The sequence below is a fragment of the Zootoca vivipara genome, chromosome 13 (assembly GCF_963506605.1).
Source record: "Zootoca vivipara chromosome 13, rZooViv1.1, whole genome shotgun sequence".
In the NCBI taxonomy this organism is placed as follows: domain Eukaryota; kingdom Metazoa; phylum Chordata; class Lepidosauria; order Squamata; family Lacertidae; genus Zootoca; species Zootoca vivipara.
In genome coordinates, this window is record NC_083288.1 from 34,034,757 (window position 1) to 34,050,342 (window position 15,586).

General features: G+C 45.3%; 1 protein-coding gene across 1 annotated transcript in view; it reads right to left on the reverse strand.

Moving 5' to 3' along the window:
• Positions 1-15,586, reverse strand: part of ATP2A1 (ATPase sarcoplasmic/endoplasmic reticulum Ca2+ transporting 1) — a 37,252-nt gene that overhangs the window by 14,035 nt on the left and 7,631 nt on the right. The window contains exons 6-13 of the mRNA XM_060281590.1: positions 8,908-8,988; positions 8,231-8,316; positions 6,943-7,240; positions 4,565-4,731; positions 4,376-4,464; positions 2,708-2,805; positions 1,687-1,823; positions 390-515 (exon numbers count right to left, since the gene is read on the reverse strand). Of these exons, the coding sequence (XP_060137573.1) occupies positions 390-515; positions 1,687-1,823; positions 2,708-2,805; positions 4,376-4,464; positions 4,565-4,731; positions 6,943-7,240; positions 8,231-8,316; positions 8,908-8,988 (1,082 nt within the window). The remainder of the gene's footprint in view (positions 1-389; positions 516-1,686; positions 1,824-2,707; positions 2,806-4,375; positions 4,465-4,564; positions 4,732-6,942; positions 7,241-8,230; positions 8,317-8,907; positions 8,989-15,586) is intronic.

A 15,586-nucleotide genomic window follows, 5' to 3' on the forward strand; every position in this document is an offset into this window, starting at 1 on the left:
GGAGCTAACACACTAGTTTTCTATATGGAAGATTTTATTTATGTATTATTTTTTTTATGGAGCAACCTACAGTCCAATGTATAGTTCAGCCCAGCGGCTAAATTTTTAGATTTGGAATAGGAAGAGATTCAGGTACAAACCCCAACGCAGCCATGAAGCTTGTTGAACAGTCATGGGCCAATTGTTACAACTCAGGCAAAGCAACTTCACAGATTTGCTGTGAGGAATAAATGGGAGGTGGGGTTGGGGTGAACCTTGCCACCTGGAGCTCCTCAAAGAAAAGGCAGGGTGAAAATGTATGGGAATGTTTTAATTCCCTGGTAGATGGGAATGCTTTAATTCCCTGGTTGCTATGGAGACGGGACACAGTCAAACGGGGTGCTGCTGACCTTGACAAACATCTTGTTTCCGACAGCCGCTCGGGAAGCTTTTGCTGGGGAGCAGTAAACAGACATGGACTTTCTGTCGCGGGAAAACTCCAGGGTGAATTCTTTCTTCATAAGTTGTTTGATCACCTGGGGAAATGGAGGAGAGAAGGGGTTAAAACCTGCTCAACATTGCCAGGACACACAGCACAAAATGAAGCTATGGAATTCGCTCTCACAAGAGTAGCTCCAAAAGAGGAATAGACAAATTCGTAGAGGAGAAGGGAATGGACAACTACAAACTACAATGGCAGAGTTCTATTCCACTGTCTGATGCAGTGTAACTCTGAATATCAGTAGCTGGGAATTAATTGCAAGTGGAGGGAGTGCTGTTATGCTCAAGAAGACCTATTTGGAGGCTTCCTATACACATTTGGCTGGTCACTGTGAGAACAGGATGCTGACTAGGTGGGAAGAACTCTTACATTCAGCCAATGAGACCACAGCAGAGACATACAGAAGTCTATAGACATCATCATTTGTATCCTAGGGAGCGGGGCTTTATAAGGAAGGTAGGAGAAGATAATTTGCAATGCTGAGGTATGAGAAGGAAGGATGAGCACTTGGTGGCCTTAGGCAAGCTTATTTCTCTCAGCTGCAGCTAAGACTTCAATGGTGAGGAATAGGACTAACCTACCTTGCAGGATCATTCTAAGGATTACACCAGGGGTTCCCAAACTAAGGCCCGGGGGCCGGATGCGGCCCAATCGCCTTCTAAATCTGGCCCGCGGACAGTCCGGGAATCAACATGTTTTTACATGAGTAGAATGTGTCCTTTTATTTAAAATGCATCTCTGGGTTATTTGTGGGGCCTGCCTGGTCTTTTTACATGAGTAGAATGTGTCCTTTTATTTAAAATGCATCTCTGAGTTATTTGTGGGGCATAGGAATTCGTTCATATTTTTTTCCAAAATATAGTCCGGCCCCCCACAAGGTCTGAGGGACAGTGGACCGGCCCCCTGCTGAAAAAGTTTGCTGACCCCTGGATTACACTAATATAATGTATGTGAAAGTTTTGGAGCGCTCAAAAATGTTAATGGGAATTGCATCATAAAAATGTGTGTATTGGGCAAAAATTCTTCCAAAGATGTGTATATTAGGAGAAATTCAAGCTAAAATGCTAGGGAGTTTTCATGAGGACTTTAAGAAAAACCACAAACTGTGGGGGAATGGAATTTAAGACTAGAAGAATGAGAGAGAAACCAAAACAGAAGCAACGCAGGGCCCTGAAGAGAGGCCATCCTCAGCAGACAATACTTACAGAGTTACAAGCGTTGGCACGCTCCACTTTGGACATGCTGCGTACATCTGTGTTGAAGACGTTCATCTTCTCAACCAAGCAGGTAAGGGCAGTTTCGGTGGCTTCACCCACCTTCTCATATATACCTTTGGACTGGGGTGGGAGGGAGAAAATGGGCAGAAGAAGATGAGAGTTAGACACTCGGGCAAAGCCAAGAGCTGCCGAGATTCTGACAAAATATGAATCTGAAGGAAAATATCACAGGGCGGTTTACAATATTAAAACACATTGCAGAACAATAATGATAAAAACATAATAAAAACATAGTTGTATAGATGTATACCACCATGATTTTTATATACCATGGATTTTTATATACCATGGTGGTATATAAATACATGGATTAATTTTTTAAAATCAGGATGTGTGTGGCGAGGTGTGGGTGGGGAAGGGAGAGGGCAGTAAAATTTGTGCCCACCAACCTAAAAAGTAGCCCACATTTCCCCAACTACAAAAAAGTAGCAGCCTCACCGCTGTGGGCACTCTTACACTTAAACTGGTTTAAGAGTCCTTTGCTCCTGTCAGAGGAATGCTTGGTGTTGAATTTGACACCTTTTCGATGTCAAATGAAAACCACTTTATTTACCCACTCTAATTAATCATCTTTTAAACCTATGCTGTCTGTTTGCTGTAATAAACCTGAATGTAGTTGCTGATTTTGTTTTTATGCTTGCTTTGTTGCTGCTGGTTTTATTATTGTAATGATGATTTATAGTAGTTTTTATTTTATTTTATTTTTAAAAAAACATTATTTTATTACTGTTTTACATAGTGTAAGTTGCTCTCAAAGCTTTCAGGTCGAAGAGTGCCTATTAAATTTTATTAATCAATATCTACCAGAAACTTCTCATTGCCCTCACCAAACTACAATTCCCATAATTCTTTGGGGGAAGCCATTACTGTTAATAAACAATGAAGCATCCAAAACTGAAGGCAATTGTTGGAAGGCTGGATGTGAACCAAGAGAGAAGCATTCACCTCATTGAATCCAGAGAGGAGTCATTGCAAAGGGCACAGATAGTAGCCAGTTCAACGAGCCCATCATACTGCCCAGCCTTGACTTGCTTATCATTCTTCATACTGCATGTGTAAGAGAGAAAGGAATTGAAGGACAGAAAAATGTAAGAGACAGCACAAAAACAAACAGCAGAGAGGTGAGCTGAGGGTTACTAGTGTCACAGCCTTTCCCAGCCCTGGGCTATAGGGTGATCATAATGCTAGGAGGCCACTGAGCAAAAATTGAGGTATTGTATTTCTTTCAGTGTGGAATTAAGAGTTAGAAATAAGATTCAGACAGTCTTTAGATTAGATCGTATGTGTCTGCTTGGTTTGTAATTTGCCATTCCTTCAAGCATCTCAGAGCACTGACTATCTGCTTCCAAGGTGGTTTCTTGGTCTGCCCCGCAGATCTGCCTTAGCTTCAGAAATGAAACAGAATGACCGCTCCCCACATAAAATGGGGGGCACATTTTTGCGTGGTTGCGCGCAGCCCCCCTTGACCCAAAAAAGGCGATTCGGATCTGGCACCACCTCGCCAGGCAGGATGCAGTGGGTCTCCGCCTAACCCAGCCAACTGCCCAATCCTGCCTGGGGGAGGTGTTTGCTAGGGGGTCTGGCCAGGTAAGGGGAGGGTCTTACAGCTCACACAATAGAAGTTGAATCCTACCTACAGGCACCAGTCAGCTCCGGAGCTTCTCCCACCCTCCACGCCCTCACTGACCATTTCATTGCCGTTCACTGACTTTCTGTTGCAGATTAACCCCCCTTTTCCACAAGTACGTAGGTGCTGCTATGTCAAGGTCACTGCTGAAGGAATTTCCCTGCATTGGCAGGTTTCGCCTTTCCCGTAGCAATATGTCACAACTTTGGCGGTGTCAGGTCTTGGGCGGAATTCTTTAGGCTATCTTCCTGAAGGGAGGGATGTGAGGCGGTGACCTCATCGACTTTGTGACAACAAGATCGGGGTTCCCCCCTTGAGGAGTATTGGGGGGAAGCATTGTCCATGCCAAGAGGTTGACATTGCTCCCCTCCTTCCAGCGGCGGCGAACGGGGGGCGGGCTCTCTCTGCTTGAACATATGTTCTCCAGAGCCAGCCCTACCCCCCATACATTCTGGATAACCCTGAAGACTCCCAGAACCCCGGCTGGGGCCTGGGAGAGGATAACGCCCAATGCCTGAGCCAAGGTCTCCCTACATCTGAATTTCAATTAAGTTGTGGTCAATTTTTAATCCCTTAGCACGTTGTCTTGCGTCATTATTCCGCTCAGGGGTTGCATGGGGTTTGGGGGGACTCTGCCTGTCCACGCAAATAGGATGGAGGCATCTTTAGACCAGGCGTCCCCAAACTGCGGTCCTCCAGATGTTTTGGCCTACAACTCCCATGATCCCTAGCTAACAGGACCAGTGGTCAGGGATGATGGGAATTGTAGTCCAAAACATCTGGAGGGCCGAAAGTTTGGGGATGCCTGCTTTAGACTGTGCCACGTATGGGAGAAGCAAGAGGAAGGATAGGGAGTCAAAACCTCAGGAGAGTTACCCAATTATTCCAAGTGACACACTAGGGTTTTAAAGGTGTCTCATTTCCCCCCCCCCTCAGGGTGTTGGATTAAGAAAACTGTTTAGAGTTGGGGTTTCTTTAGGAGTTACTCACACTTCTCCTTCAGGGGCATAGGTGGAACCAGTAATAGAGAATTTGTTCAGAGAGCATACATCTCCATCTACTTTGTCAATGACAAACATCTGCAAAAGAGAAGGAGAAAGAAGAGGCAGGGTCAAGGCAACTGACACGAGCAGGAGGCAATTCGTGACAAAAGTGCCTGGCCTCAAGCTTCCCCCTCACCTTGCAAACAGACATTTGGTTGGTGGTGAGGGTGCCAGTCTTATCGGAGCAGATGACCGATGTGCAGCCCAAGGTCTCCACGGAGGGCAGGCTTCTGACGATGGCATTCTTCTTGGCCATACGGCGAGTGCCCAGGGCTAAGCAGGTGGTGATGACGGCAGGAAGGCCTGAGGAGGAGGAGGAGGAGGAGGAGGAGGAGGAGGAGGAGGAGAAAAGGAGGCGAAAAGGAAAGGTTAGCTGTAGGAACGGGTGAAGCATTCAAGCAGCTGCCATCAATTTTGCTGGCTTTGGTTTCAGATACTCTCGGCTGCCTCCCTTCAGCTCCTACTGCCCACCACACTACCTCTTGTGCAGATTTATTCATTTAATAATATTTTGGGTAAACCAGAGCAATCCCAATCCCCCATATAATCAGATGGTTGGGGGGGGGGTTCATGATGGAAGCCCTTTACCCAGTTCTGCTGATTCAGCTGGTCTCCTGTCAGCTGCTGAAGCATATGTATGCCCTGAAATGGGTCATTCTCGGGGTGGAGCAGGGGCGGGACTGAGATGACTCTGGACCCACTAAATCTGGGTTAGTCTCAAATCTGTCAGGCGATAACATTGAATCTGGATAGGGCCCCATTGTCCTGCCTCTCCACTTCCACTGTGGCTGCTGATAGCAGCCAGTCTGCAGGTGCAACTGTGGCTTTGCAGAGCCTCACAGGAGGTGGGGGGGGGGTTGGATTGAACCTTTAAACAGAGATAGAAGCATCACACATTAGGAATCTTGCGTTTACTGGATTCAGATTTATTGTAATAGCAGGAGTTTTGACTGATAAGTACGATGGGCGGCTGTAATAGTAGAGGCTGAATCTAGAACATTCCATCAATGCTTTGATGGTGTTTCCTGCTTGGCAGGGGGTTGGACTGGATGGCCCTTGTGGTCTCTTCCAACTCTATGATTCTATGATTCTATATGCAGACTCTGGGGTTTCTAGTGAAAGCCCCTCAGACAGCTGTCAGAAGTTAAGACGCCACTAACTTAAGGTCTTATGACGGGATGAACCAAAGCCTAGTAGTTGAAGGACAAGAACATTCTTCTAGGCTTCGTTTTTTCCCCAACTCGCTGCTGCCAGTCAGAGTAGACAACACTCAACACTGGTCTAGATGATCCAAATAGTCTAACACAGCGGTGTTAGCAATGTGCAGCAAGTCATATGCTAAGGAACATATGAAGCCCGTCACTCACTCATGCTTTCTCTCTCTCTTCCCCAGTGTTTGGTGTGCTGGTTTTGCTTCTAGTCCTAATGATATGGGGCCAAAAGTTGACTGTTGGGGAGGGGCACAGGCATGACACAGACAGACCACAGTACAGCCAGACTCACTCGCCTTGCAGGCGCTGTCCAGCAGTGCCACAGAGGGATGGGTGAATCTGTGGGTTTTTCCTTAGTTTTCATTCCCCTCCCCCCCCCAATCTTCAGTTATTCACATTTCCTTATCAGTTCACTTTCTTTTTTCTTTTTAAAGTTATCATGAAAATTCATCAGCCGCTTAGCATATTCATGTTTGTATGCAGTTCATCCTAATGTGCACATAATGTGCATTTTCCTTTTATTTTTAATAATGCATGCATGCTAGTATATTCATTTTGTGATATACTGCTTGGCTGGAGAACTGCACTGCAGATTTCAGAGAAGTGGGAATTTGGAAGAATGTCTGTGTTTGGGTTTGCTTTGGGAAGTGTGAACTAGGTAGGTTCACCATTAAACGCAAACTGAATTGAATTTTTCTCCCGCTCCTAGCCACAGACTAGCCATTCACAAACTAGCAGCACAAGGCAGCTCCTTATATCCTTTTGCATATATAAGGAAGAAATGCATGTTAAATGTCTGACTGCAAGTTACATCAAGATATAATGCAGAAGTTCATTCAGCTTCTGTTTTGTTGAAGAAATGCCACCCAATCCTTTGGCACAGGTAAGCTGAAAACTGTTTAGCAGGGAAGGAATTATGGGTGGCTGTAGCCACTTTTTGTTGTCCATACTGCTAGTATATCAGCAGTGCCTTCAAATAACTTTTTTAGAATGGCTTTTTTTTTTACACCATAATGTTCAGCGTGCAGGTGGCTAATTAAAAAATGATGCTTGTAATATTACACCTTTGCTTTTATCTCTAACTTTGGCTCCTTATTGTAAAACTTCTGGATAACACGTCCACAGTTCGGCGTACAAGACAGTTAGCAAAGCAAAATGCATCCAACAAACAGCAACTGCAGATAGAAAAATAAAAACCCCAAAATACAATGACGGCAAGAGCTATTTTTAAAGGAAGGAACCGACTGGCCCTCTTTAGCCCCACAGCAGGTGGATGTGGGAAACTGGAATGGCCTCAGCTGACCTTCTGGGATGGCAGCCACAGCGAGGGCCACAGCGATCTTGAAGTAGTAGATGGCGCCGCGGATCCAGGAGCCGCCATGGACGGGGTCGTTGAAGTGCCCAATGTTGATGAGCCAGACAGCCACGCAGATGAGGGAGATGACCTTGGACAGCTGCTCGCCAAACTCGTCCAGCTTCTGCTGCAGGGGAGTCTTCTCTTGTTCAGTGGCCGCCATCTGATCGCGGATCTTGCCAATCTCGGTGCCCACGCCTGTAGCGATGACGATGCCGACAGCCTTGCCTGCACCAATGTTGGTACCCTGCAGGGAGGTGGAGGATGAAGCAGGGGAGTGGGCAGGGTGGGGAGGGAGAAAAGAAGATCAGTGGGAAAGAAGGAGAGGAGAGGGACACTCTACAAACATGCTGGAAGAAACGATGTAGTGGAGTGAAATGGAGCTAAAGGAGGCTGTGGGACCTGTGCAGTTTTGCAATTCTGCCCGTGCAGAATCCACGTCCTGAGAGCCTACGCTATGTAAGGTGTCTAGTCCTTAAGGTTGTGAAGTGCGTGTTTATTCTGGAAACCTATTCCATTTCAATCCCACATTTGGTGTCGTGGCTTTCTCCCAAGAACTGCAGTTTGGTGAAATGCAGGGATTTCTGTTAGACATCTTGAGAGCCACCTCCCTGCCTGTCACAGAACAGCAACTCCCCAGAGAGAAGTATCTCTGGTGCACTGTGAAACTCCTTTTTTCCTGCTCCCAGTGAGTAACAGAAGCAAAATAAATTTATTTAAAACAGGCAAATATATGCAAAGGTCCTTAATACGCATAATTCCTCTGCTTGCAAGATTGCAGGTCACTTAGGTTGTGCCTTGCCTCCTCCGTAATGTGGAACTGGGTGTGGGGTGAGCATGGCATGCGATTATATTAACATTTCCACTTTTCCTTACTGGCAGCTGCTTGAGGGAGTGGGGGGATATGATATATCATATTATGGCCCTGCCATTACTAGGGAGACACATGAAAGCCACAGGCATCTACTCTTCTCTCTGATCTTCTCCAGCTACATGTAGCTGAAAAGGGTGTGGTGTAATCTCACTGCATTAGCTTTACCAGCTCTGTTTCATTGGCTGCTGCTTGAGAGGGCAATGCAAATGTGGTGATGTCACATCACACACACACACACACACCGCTCCCCAAGACACATTATTGGGGAGATGCATTTCAGTGGTGCCCATGAGTTTCCCCAAAACATTGGCTTTGGACCTGTGTGGGCAGGGTTAGGTCGTCAGCCCTGTCGGTCACACTCACAGAGAACAGCATGTTCTTCTTGTCTTGGTTCACAGCGCGGGGATCTGGGACCGGGTCAGTGTGTTTGATCACGGAAACAGACTCGCCTGGTTGGGGTCAAGAAACAGTTAAATCGTCAAGGAGGGACCATGGTGGACTTAGTGGGTACAGGCAAGACATACTTGCATAAAACACATGTCCCATGGGGAAGACACACACATGCACTTTTCAGTGGGTAAACGCCAGACAGGAAGGAGAGCTTAACCCTTCCTCAACTCCTTTTCCACTGAATTTTATCTTAACCACTGCTTTATTTCAATGGAGCGCACTACCCCCTGCAAATATTTCTCTGTAGTCCCACTGACCCACTCATTGAGAGGAGCCTCAAGACATGTCTATTTTCCCAGGTCTTCTCTTGCTTGTTGAGATTTTAAACTACATTCTTGCTATTTTATAAGTGCCCAACAAGGCATTTTACAATATATTATTATATTATATTATATTAATATTATATTAGTTGCTTTTCACACAAGTGTGACGTAAAATTAGCCGTGGGAAAATTCTGCCCAGAAGGTAAACAATTAAAATAAACAGGCCCATGAGGAAAAGGAAAGCAGGGAGGGAGAAAGCTAAAGAAACAGTAATATCAGTAATAACAATAATACAATTATGAACAATGACAGCAGCATCTACCATACCTGTCAGAATGGACTGGTCCACACGCAGAGTGGTGGATTTGATGGAAATGATGCGAATATCAGCCGGGACTTTGTCACCGACTGGAGAGGGAAATGAAAGAAAGAAAGAAAGAAAGAAAGAAAGAAAGAAAGAAAGAAAGAAAGAAAGGATTTATGAGTTCTAGTCACCGATAGGTAATTGTTCATTTATTTCTTTTTAACCATTAGCTGCTCTGAACATCTTCATTGAAGGGAAAAGCAAGGGTAAAAATTTAACATAAAGAAATAAATAAAAAATCCTAGACTGTGGGGGTAGAACACACTACCATATTGTGCCACGAGGAAACTGCTAGAGTGCCACAAGAAATAAAGTGAACAATGGGAGGCCAAATTATGCATCCCACAGAGGAGACTGCTCATTCTGTCTCTGCACGAATCTCTGGCCAAATATGCCTGCAGTAAGAAGGGCCACAGAAGGGTAAGAAGAGGTGGGCCTTGAGAGCCCTGTGAAGAGAGTGCAAAGAGGAAAATGAAGGTATGTCAGAAAACCAGGGGGGTGGCTAGCCACTGGAGGGCAGTAGAGGATATTAGACACTGAAGGCATGGCCAGTCAAGGTCCACCAAAAGAAAACAAATAATTCAATACCGACTTGGATTAGACAGAGAGGGTCCCGTCCCCCCCAAACGAAAATGGTTTCAATAAAGGATCACTGCTCAGGAGGTCTTTACTGAACTCCTCTAACAAGCTTTGAATGAATATAACAGCCAATGTCTTAATATGTTTTAAATTAGCGGTTAACTTATATATTTTAGCTGTTTTATATCTGAATTATTTATTGTGCATCAGCTCATCGAGCTTAATCTTAATCTATTTATATCTGTATGCTCTCTGTTGTTGCATATGTTTGCACTCTGGTCAAGGACCGAAATAAATCAATTCTCGTTCACTGTACTCCTCCCAGTTTTACCTCTAGTAAATGGGTTTTCTATTGTTTCAAAAACCTGTAACACCTGTTTTCAGTAGATTTAACACAGATAGGCAAATATCTGTGTATTATTATTATTATTTAAATTTGTATACCACCCTTTATACGTAGATCTCAGGGCAGTTCACAGCATAAAATCACAATATAAAAAACAGAAAATACATATTATAAACAAAAACAACCCAATAATTCCCCTTGTGTAAGCCCTTGGAAAGTGAATCCTTTGCTAGTTCCGGCTCTCTTAAAAAACCATAGTCTGTCTGCAGTTAAAGTCAGGCCTAGTTCACACAAAAACCAGAGGAGATGGCAGGACATATACAACTTTTGAAGTGCTACAAACCCTTCCAAGCAACAATTTTTTTATCTACAAAGTATCTTTGGAAATGTTTGTGCAAATTCAAGAGTAAACTTCCACATTTCAAAGTCCACAGTTTACATAAACAAAATCTGATGCAGTTTGCATTTAGGTTAAGGCAATAGGGTTCATTTTTGTATGACATTTTATTTTATCCCCCCCCCCCCCCGGGCATTTCTTAATATTGATTTCGGATTGTTCCATCCATTAACTCAGAGGGCAGCCAACACGGTGCCCTCCAGTTATTGTTGGACTACAATTCCCATCATTCCTGACCATTGGTCAAGCTGGCTGGGGCACCACCCAGGCTATCTCTGCATTAAGTAATTTAGTATTGCATACAGTTTATCATTACATATTTACCCTGCCATTCCCCCAAGAAGCACAGAGCAGCATAATTGGTTCTCCCCTGAATCATTTTACCCCCATAGCAACCCTGTGAAGATGCTTGGACAGAGAGATGTTGACCAGTGCTAGGACACCCAGGGAGCTCCACGGCTGAGTCCTTGTCTAGCACTCTAACTCAGCCTTCCTTTCGTCAAACTGGTGTCTTCTAGACATTTTGGGCTATAACTCCCATCAGTGCCAGGCATCATGGCTGGCTGGGGTTGAAAGGAGTTTGGGTTCAAGACATCTGGAAGGCACTAGGTCAGAGAAGGCTGCTCTGGCCAACCTTGACTTTTAAAGTTCTCTAGGAAACCTGTCTTTGAACAACAATGCAAGTGGCAAAAGCAAATGTGATCGATTCCAGTGAACTGGTTAGAATCAGAGCCCATTTACGGTATCCATGAAGAAGAAGAAGAAGAAGAAGAAGAAGAAGAAGAAGAAGAAGAAGAAGAAGAAGAAGAAGAGGAGGAGGAGGAGGAGGAGGAGGAAAGAATGTGTCTACTCAAAACCAGTACGCTGAAATACATTGTTATTTGGCTGTGCTGTATTCTGATCCTGTAATCTAGATGAGCCACAATGAAGGGTTCTCCCTATGTTCATCACACCCACTGGGCATTTGCCCCTTCTCTGTGCCTCAGATTCAATCAAATCACTTGCCGCCACCACATGGACGGCTCAACAAGGCTGCGTCCCTATCCCAAACATCTCTGTCTCCCCTTCTCCCTGGCCCCCTCCAAGTTCTCCCATGACCAAGTTATTTATGAGGTAACATATAACCATATGCCATTCTAAAGTGGTTTATATGATCTTCTGTCAAGTTACCTGGCACTCGGTTATACTGCATAAGGGCTGCATACTGGTACATACTGCACATTCAAAGCACACTTAAAAGCACATCCTCCTTGCAAAGAATCTTGGGGACTATAGTTTACCCCTAGCAGAGCTACAATTTCTAGCACTCTTAACAAACTACATTTCCCAGGATTATTTTTGGAGTGGGTGGGGCGAATGCGTTTTAAATGTATGATGCATACACAGCCAAGGAGCCTAACACTGCAATCCAAACCATGTTTGCTCTGGAGAATGCCCTAGTAAAATGGGTTTATTGCAGCCTAAACAGGAGAGTATTGTAGGAAGGGGTACCCTCATAAATGCCTGGTTTGGAAAGACTTGAGGGTGGCCACTTACACACTGCCTCCCAAAAATGGGGCAAAAGAGCAAAAGAGAACACAGATTGAGATCAAATGGGCATGTGCTACTTTATATGTATAGATGCATTAATATCATTTAAATAGAAATGCATACAAAGTGGGGAAGACCGTCTCCCAATGACCAGGGTCCCTGCATGCTGAGCTTGCTTGCTGTCTAGATTGCCCAGGCCTCTCCTGTTCTGATGATTCTTTATACTGAAATCAGACTTGACAGGCTTTCAAATGGAGGACTGACCTCTGAAAAGTAAGACCCACAGCCACCCTAGGGGAATTGTTCGAGGGTGGCGATGAGGATACTGTATATTGTTGTTGTTGTTGTTTAGTCGTGTCCGACTATTCGTGACCCCATGGACCATAGCACGCCAGGCACTCCTGTCTTCCACTGCCTCCCGCAGTTTGGTCAAACTCATGGATCAATGCCCCTTCATAGATCAATGCCTTGTCGTGGCGAAGGGGCTTGAATAACTCAGAGAAGCTATGAGCTATGCCATGCAGGGCCACCCAAGATGGACAGGTCATAGTGGAGAGTTTTGACTAAACGTGATCCACCTGGAGAAGGAACTGGCAAGCCACTCCAGTATCCCTGCCAAGAAAACTCCATGGACAAAGACTGTATATTGTAGCTGCCCTCAAGACCAAGGAGTGCAGTCCGGAGCAGATGGGGGCGAGTTTTTTGCCCTAGCAATACCCCAGAGGCAGCACCTGCATCTGGCTTTACCCTCTGCCTGCCCCCGTCCTCCACCTGACAAGGCACGGTAACCCTAGATGTCCCCATGCACCCCAGCTCGCTTTTCCACAAGCGCATTAAGTGTCTCTCTCGCTGCCTCCTTGCCTGCCTCATCACATTCCCCAGGCATCACCAGCTGCCTGCCACTGTCCATACAAGGTGAAGCCGGTTGCTGGGCACCATCCACCGCCCCGTTGCCTTCTCTCCTTCAAGGAGATGGAGAGGTCATGGGTGCCCTGACAGGGAGGAGGAAGAGGACTTCAGGCCAGGCCAGGCTGGGAGAGAGAGGTAGCGGCAGGAGACCACGGATTTCTGCATCCCCAAAGGTGATGCTAAAACTGCTCAGCCAGCAGTGTTTAAAATATACATACAAATAAATCAGGCCAGCTTGCGAAAGTTGGCACAAAGCAGTGCAGATCCCTTCTCGGAATTATCTCTTCCTTAAATCCCTCTGGGATACAAGGCAGCCCCTGGCTTCTCTTTTGCAAAGTATATTATTAACTCTGTGGAATTCCTTCCCGCTGAAATATTGTGACGTGGCCAGGTGTAAAGGAAGGCAGGGCTTGAATGGGACTTTTACCAGATGGGAACGTATCGTGAAACGGATGAGAGAAGTTGCACTGGCTGGAATTCCCACTTCTATGTAACTCTTAAGAAAATGCAAGAGCCTCGCCGTCTGGCCGTGGCCCAAAGGGGGGGAGAATAAAACCGTGGAGGATAAAGTTTGTCATAGCTAAGAACAGAGCCTCCATGTTCAGAAGTAGTTTACCTCAGAAATCCTATGCTAGAGATAAACAACAGGGAAGGTGGTCGCATTAATGCTGTATTTCTCAATTCATCATTGATGATGAATTGTAAGAAGGAAAGCATTTAATAAATAAATGTAATAAAATAAGTAATAAATTGAGGACAGGAGGTGACAAATTAAGAAGTATTAGAGACAGACTTCTGTCCCTGTGTCCCAAACAGAAGGAAGCATTTGTCAGAACTTTTCAGAATTTATTTTATTTTGAATGACTTCTGGTTTCAATGGAAAATGTTTTGTTATGTGTGTGTTTATATAAATAATATTTGTTGTTTTATTTTATATCTATGTAACCCTTATAATTTTATCTGTATCTAAGAGGGGCTTTATCCTCCTATGCACTGCTTCAAAGAGGACCCAAATTTACAAAGCCATCTATTTAAAAAGAAACAAAAATGCCCAGTAAGGAAGAATGAAGCCTCAGATTTAGGGTGGCCGTTTGCATACTGCGAAAAAAGCATCACACACACACACACACACACACACACACAAGAAAGGACAAAAGTGACCACCGCTGCACAATATTTGCATATGCTAATTTGTGTCTAGACAAAACACTTCACACTGTTATAATTTAAACAGATATACAACAAATCTTTCCATAGTAGGGGAGTCTATGACCAAATGACCTGTGTTCCGGCTCAGCCTGCTATTCAGGTGTACTAACTGTGGATGGGCAACTTCCAAGGTTCTCCAAACAGAAGACTTCTTCAAATAGAAGATCATCCTCTGTAAAGAAAGACTAATGGCTACCCTTCCCTACTGTGGGTAGAGAGAGAAAGAGGCAGCACAAACCTTGAGGGGGGGAAGAGACTTCAAGAAGCACCTCACACATACAACGCAAGGCAAGGGGGGGAATTCTGGGGGAGCCTGTCCCAACCACCCAGTGAAGGATTAAAGCAAGTGCATGTGTTTGTGTGTGGGTGCCCTTTATATTTTAGAGACAGTTGTGCAACTGGCCCTGTGTGAGTAAATGATCTTTGAATTAAATTAATGCGGACCAAAGGGAGGGGACAGCTTGGCAGCTGGCCCAGCTTTGGGGACAGCTGTTGCCCAGTAAGTGCAGCTGAAGGGGATTCCTCAGGTCTCTGTTTTCACTGCTCCACCTCCAGGCTGCACCCACCGTGGGGACTGTCTGTTCCCAAAACATCCCCTCTGCCTCCACTCCAGGGTCAAGACAGGCCAAGCCCAAGGAGTAAACAAGCTACATGGTGGAGGGGTAGGCATGATGGGGCGGGCGGCAGGTGGGGTGAGGGGTGAGGGTGAGCCACAAAGACTTTGCTGAAGCAGCATCTCCAATGCTCCCTGAGGGCTCGGGGTTGGAGGAGGGCATTATCCGACCCCACAGGGAACGGGCAACACTCCCCTTTGGATTCTGGGTAATGTCCCCTCCAAACCAGCACCACACAACTGGGGTGAGGAGACACTGGGTTGGGGATTTTCTGCCTGGCACAAGAGATCACTGAAGTGGGAGATTGACAGAAGTAGCCCCCACCCATCCAAAATATGGAGATAGGAAGGGAACAGAAGGAGAAATCAGTGCTTGCAAGTGGTCATTATGAAAGGCCGCCTGATATTTGCTGCAACAGACTATGACAGGAAGAACTCAAAATGGCACGGGAGGGCGTTATCAGAGGATTTTATAACAATAAGAATCCAAATATGGACACTGGGAAAAAAGAAACTTCACATTTTGAAACTCAGAACTTGGGTCTATTATTTGCCCTAATCCAGGCCTTGTTGACATTCACCCAATTGATTTTACAAACCCAAAACAAGGGAGAGGGTGTTTGACTCTTGATACCTTCCCCAGGCAAATGTCCAATCCTGATATCTCACTTTAATTTTCTCTTCCTGGGGCTGAAGCCTCTTCACCTCCACTTATTTCAGCCGCGGGAAGCCATTTCTTGCCATGCTACCTAAAGTGATCCTGCACCTATTATAAAAAAGTTACCCTCTGCTCAAGGCTAAACATCACCCCCCAAACGTTTAATCTAATTGTCACTCTCTAAATCCACCACTGTTCCGGCTGATACAGAGAGTCCAAACTGTACAATATGTACATACAACATTCACACCAACCATTGCTTCAGTTTAATAAACCCTTTGTTAACTTTTAAGTCTTGCAGTGGAGATGTGGGAGCACCGAGACTTCTCTTTACAAGGGATTGCCTGTCCCTAATCCTGAACTGTTAGCTCATGTAGATGTTTACAGAGAAGAGCTCATTT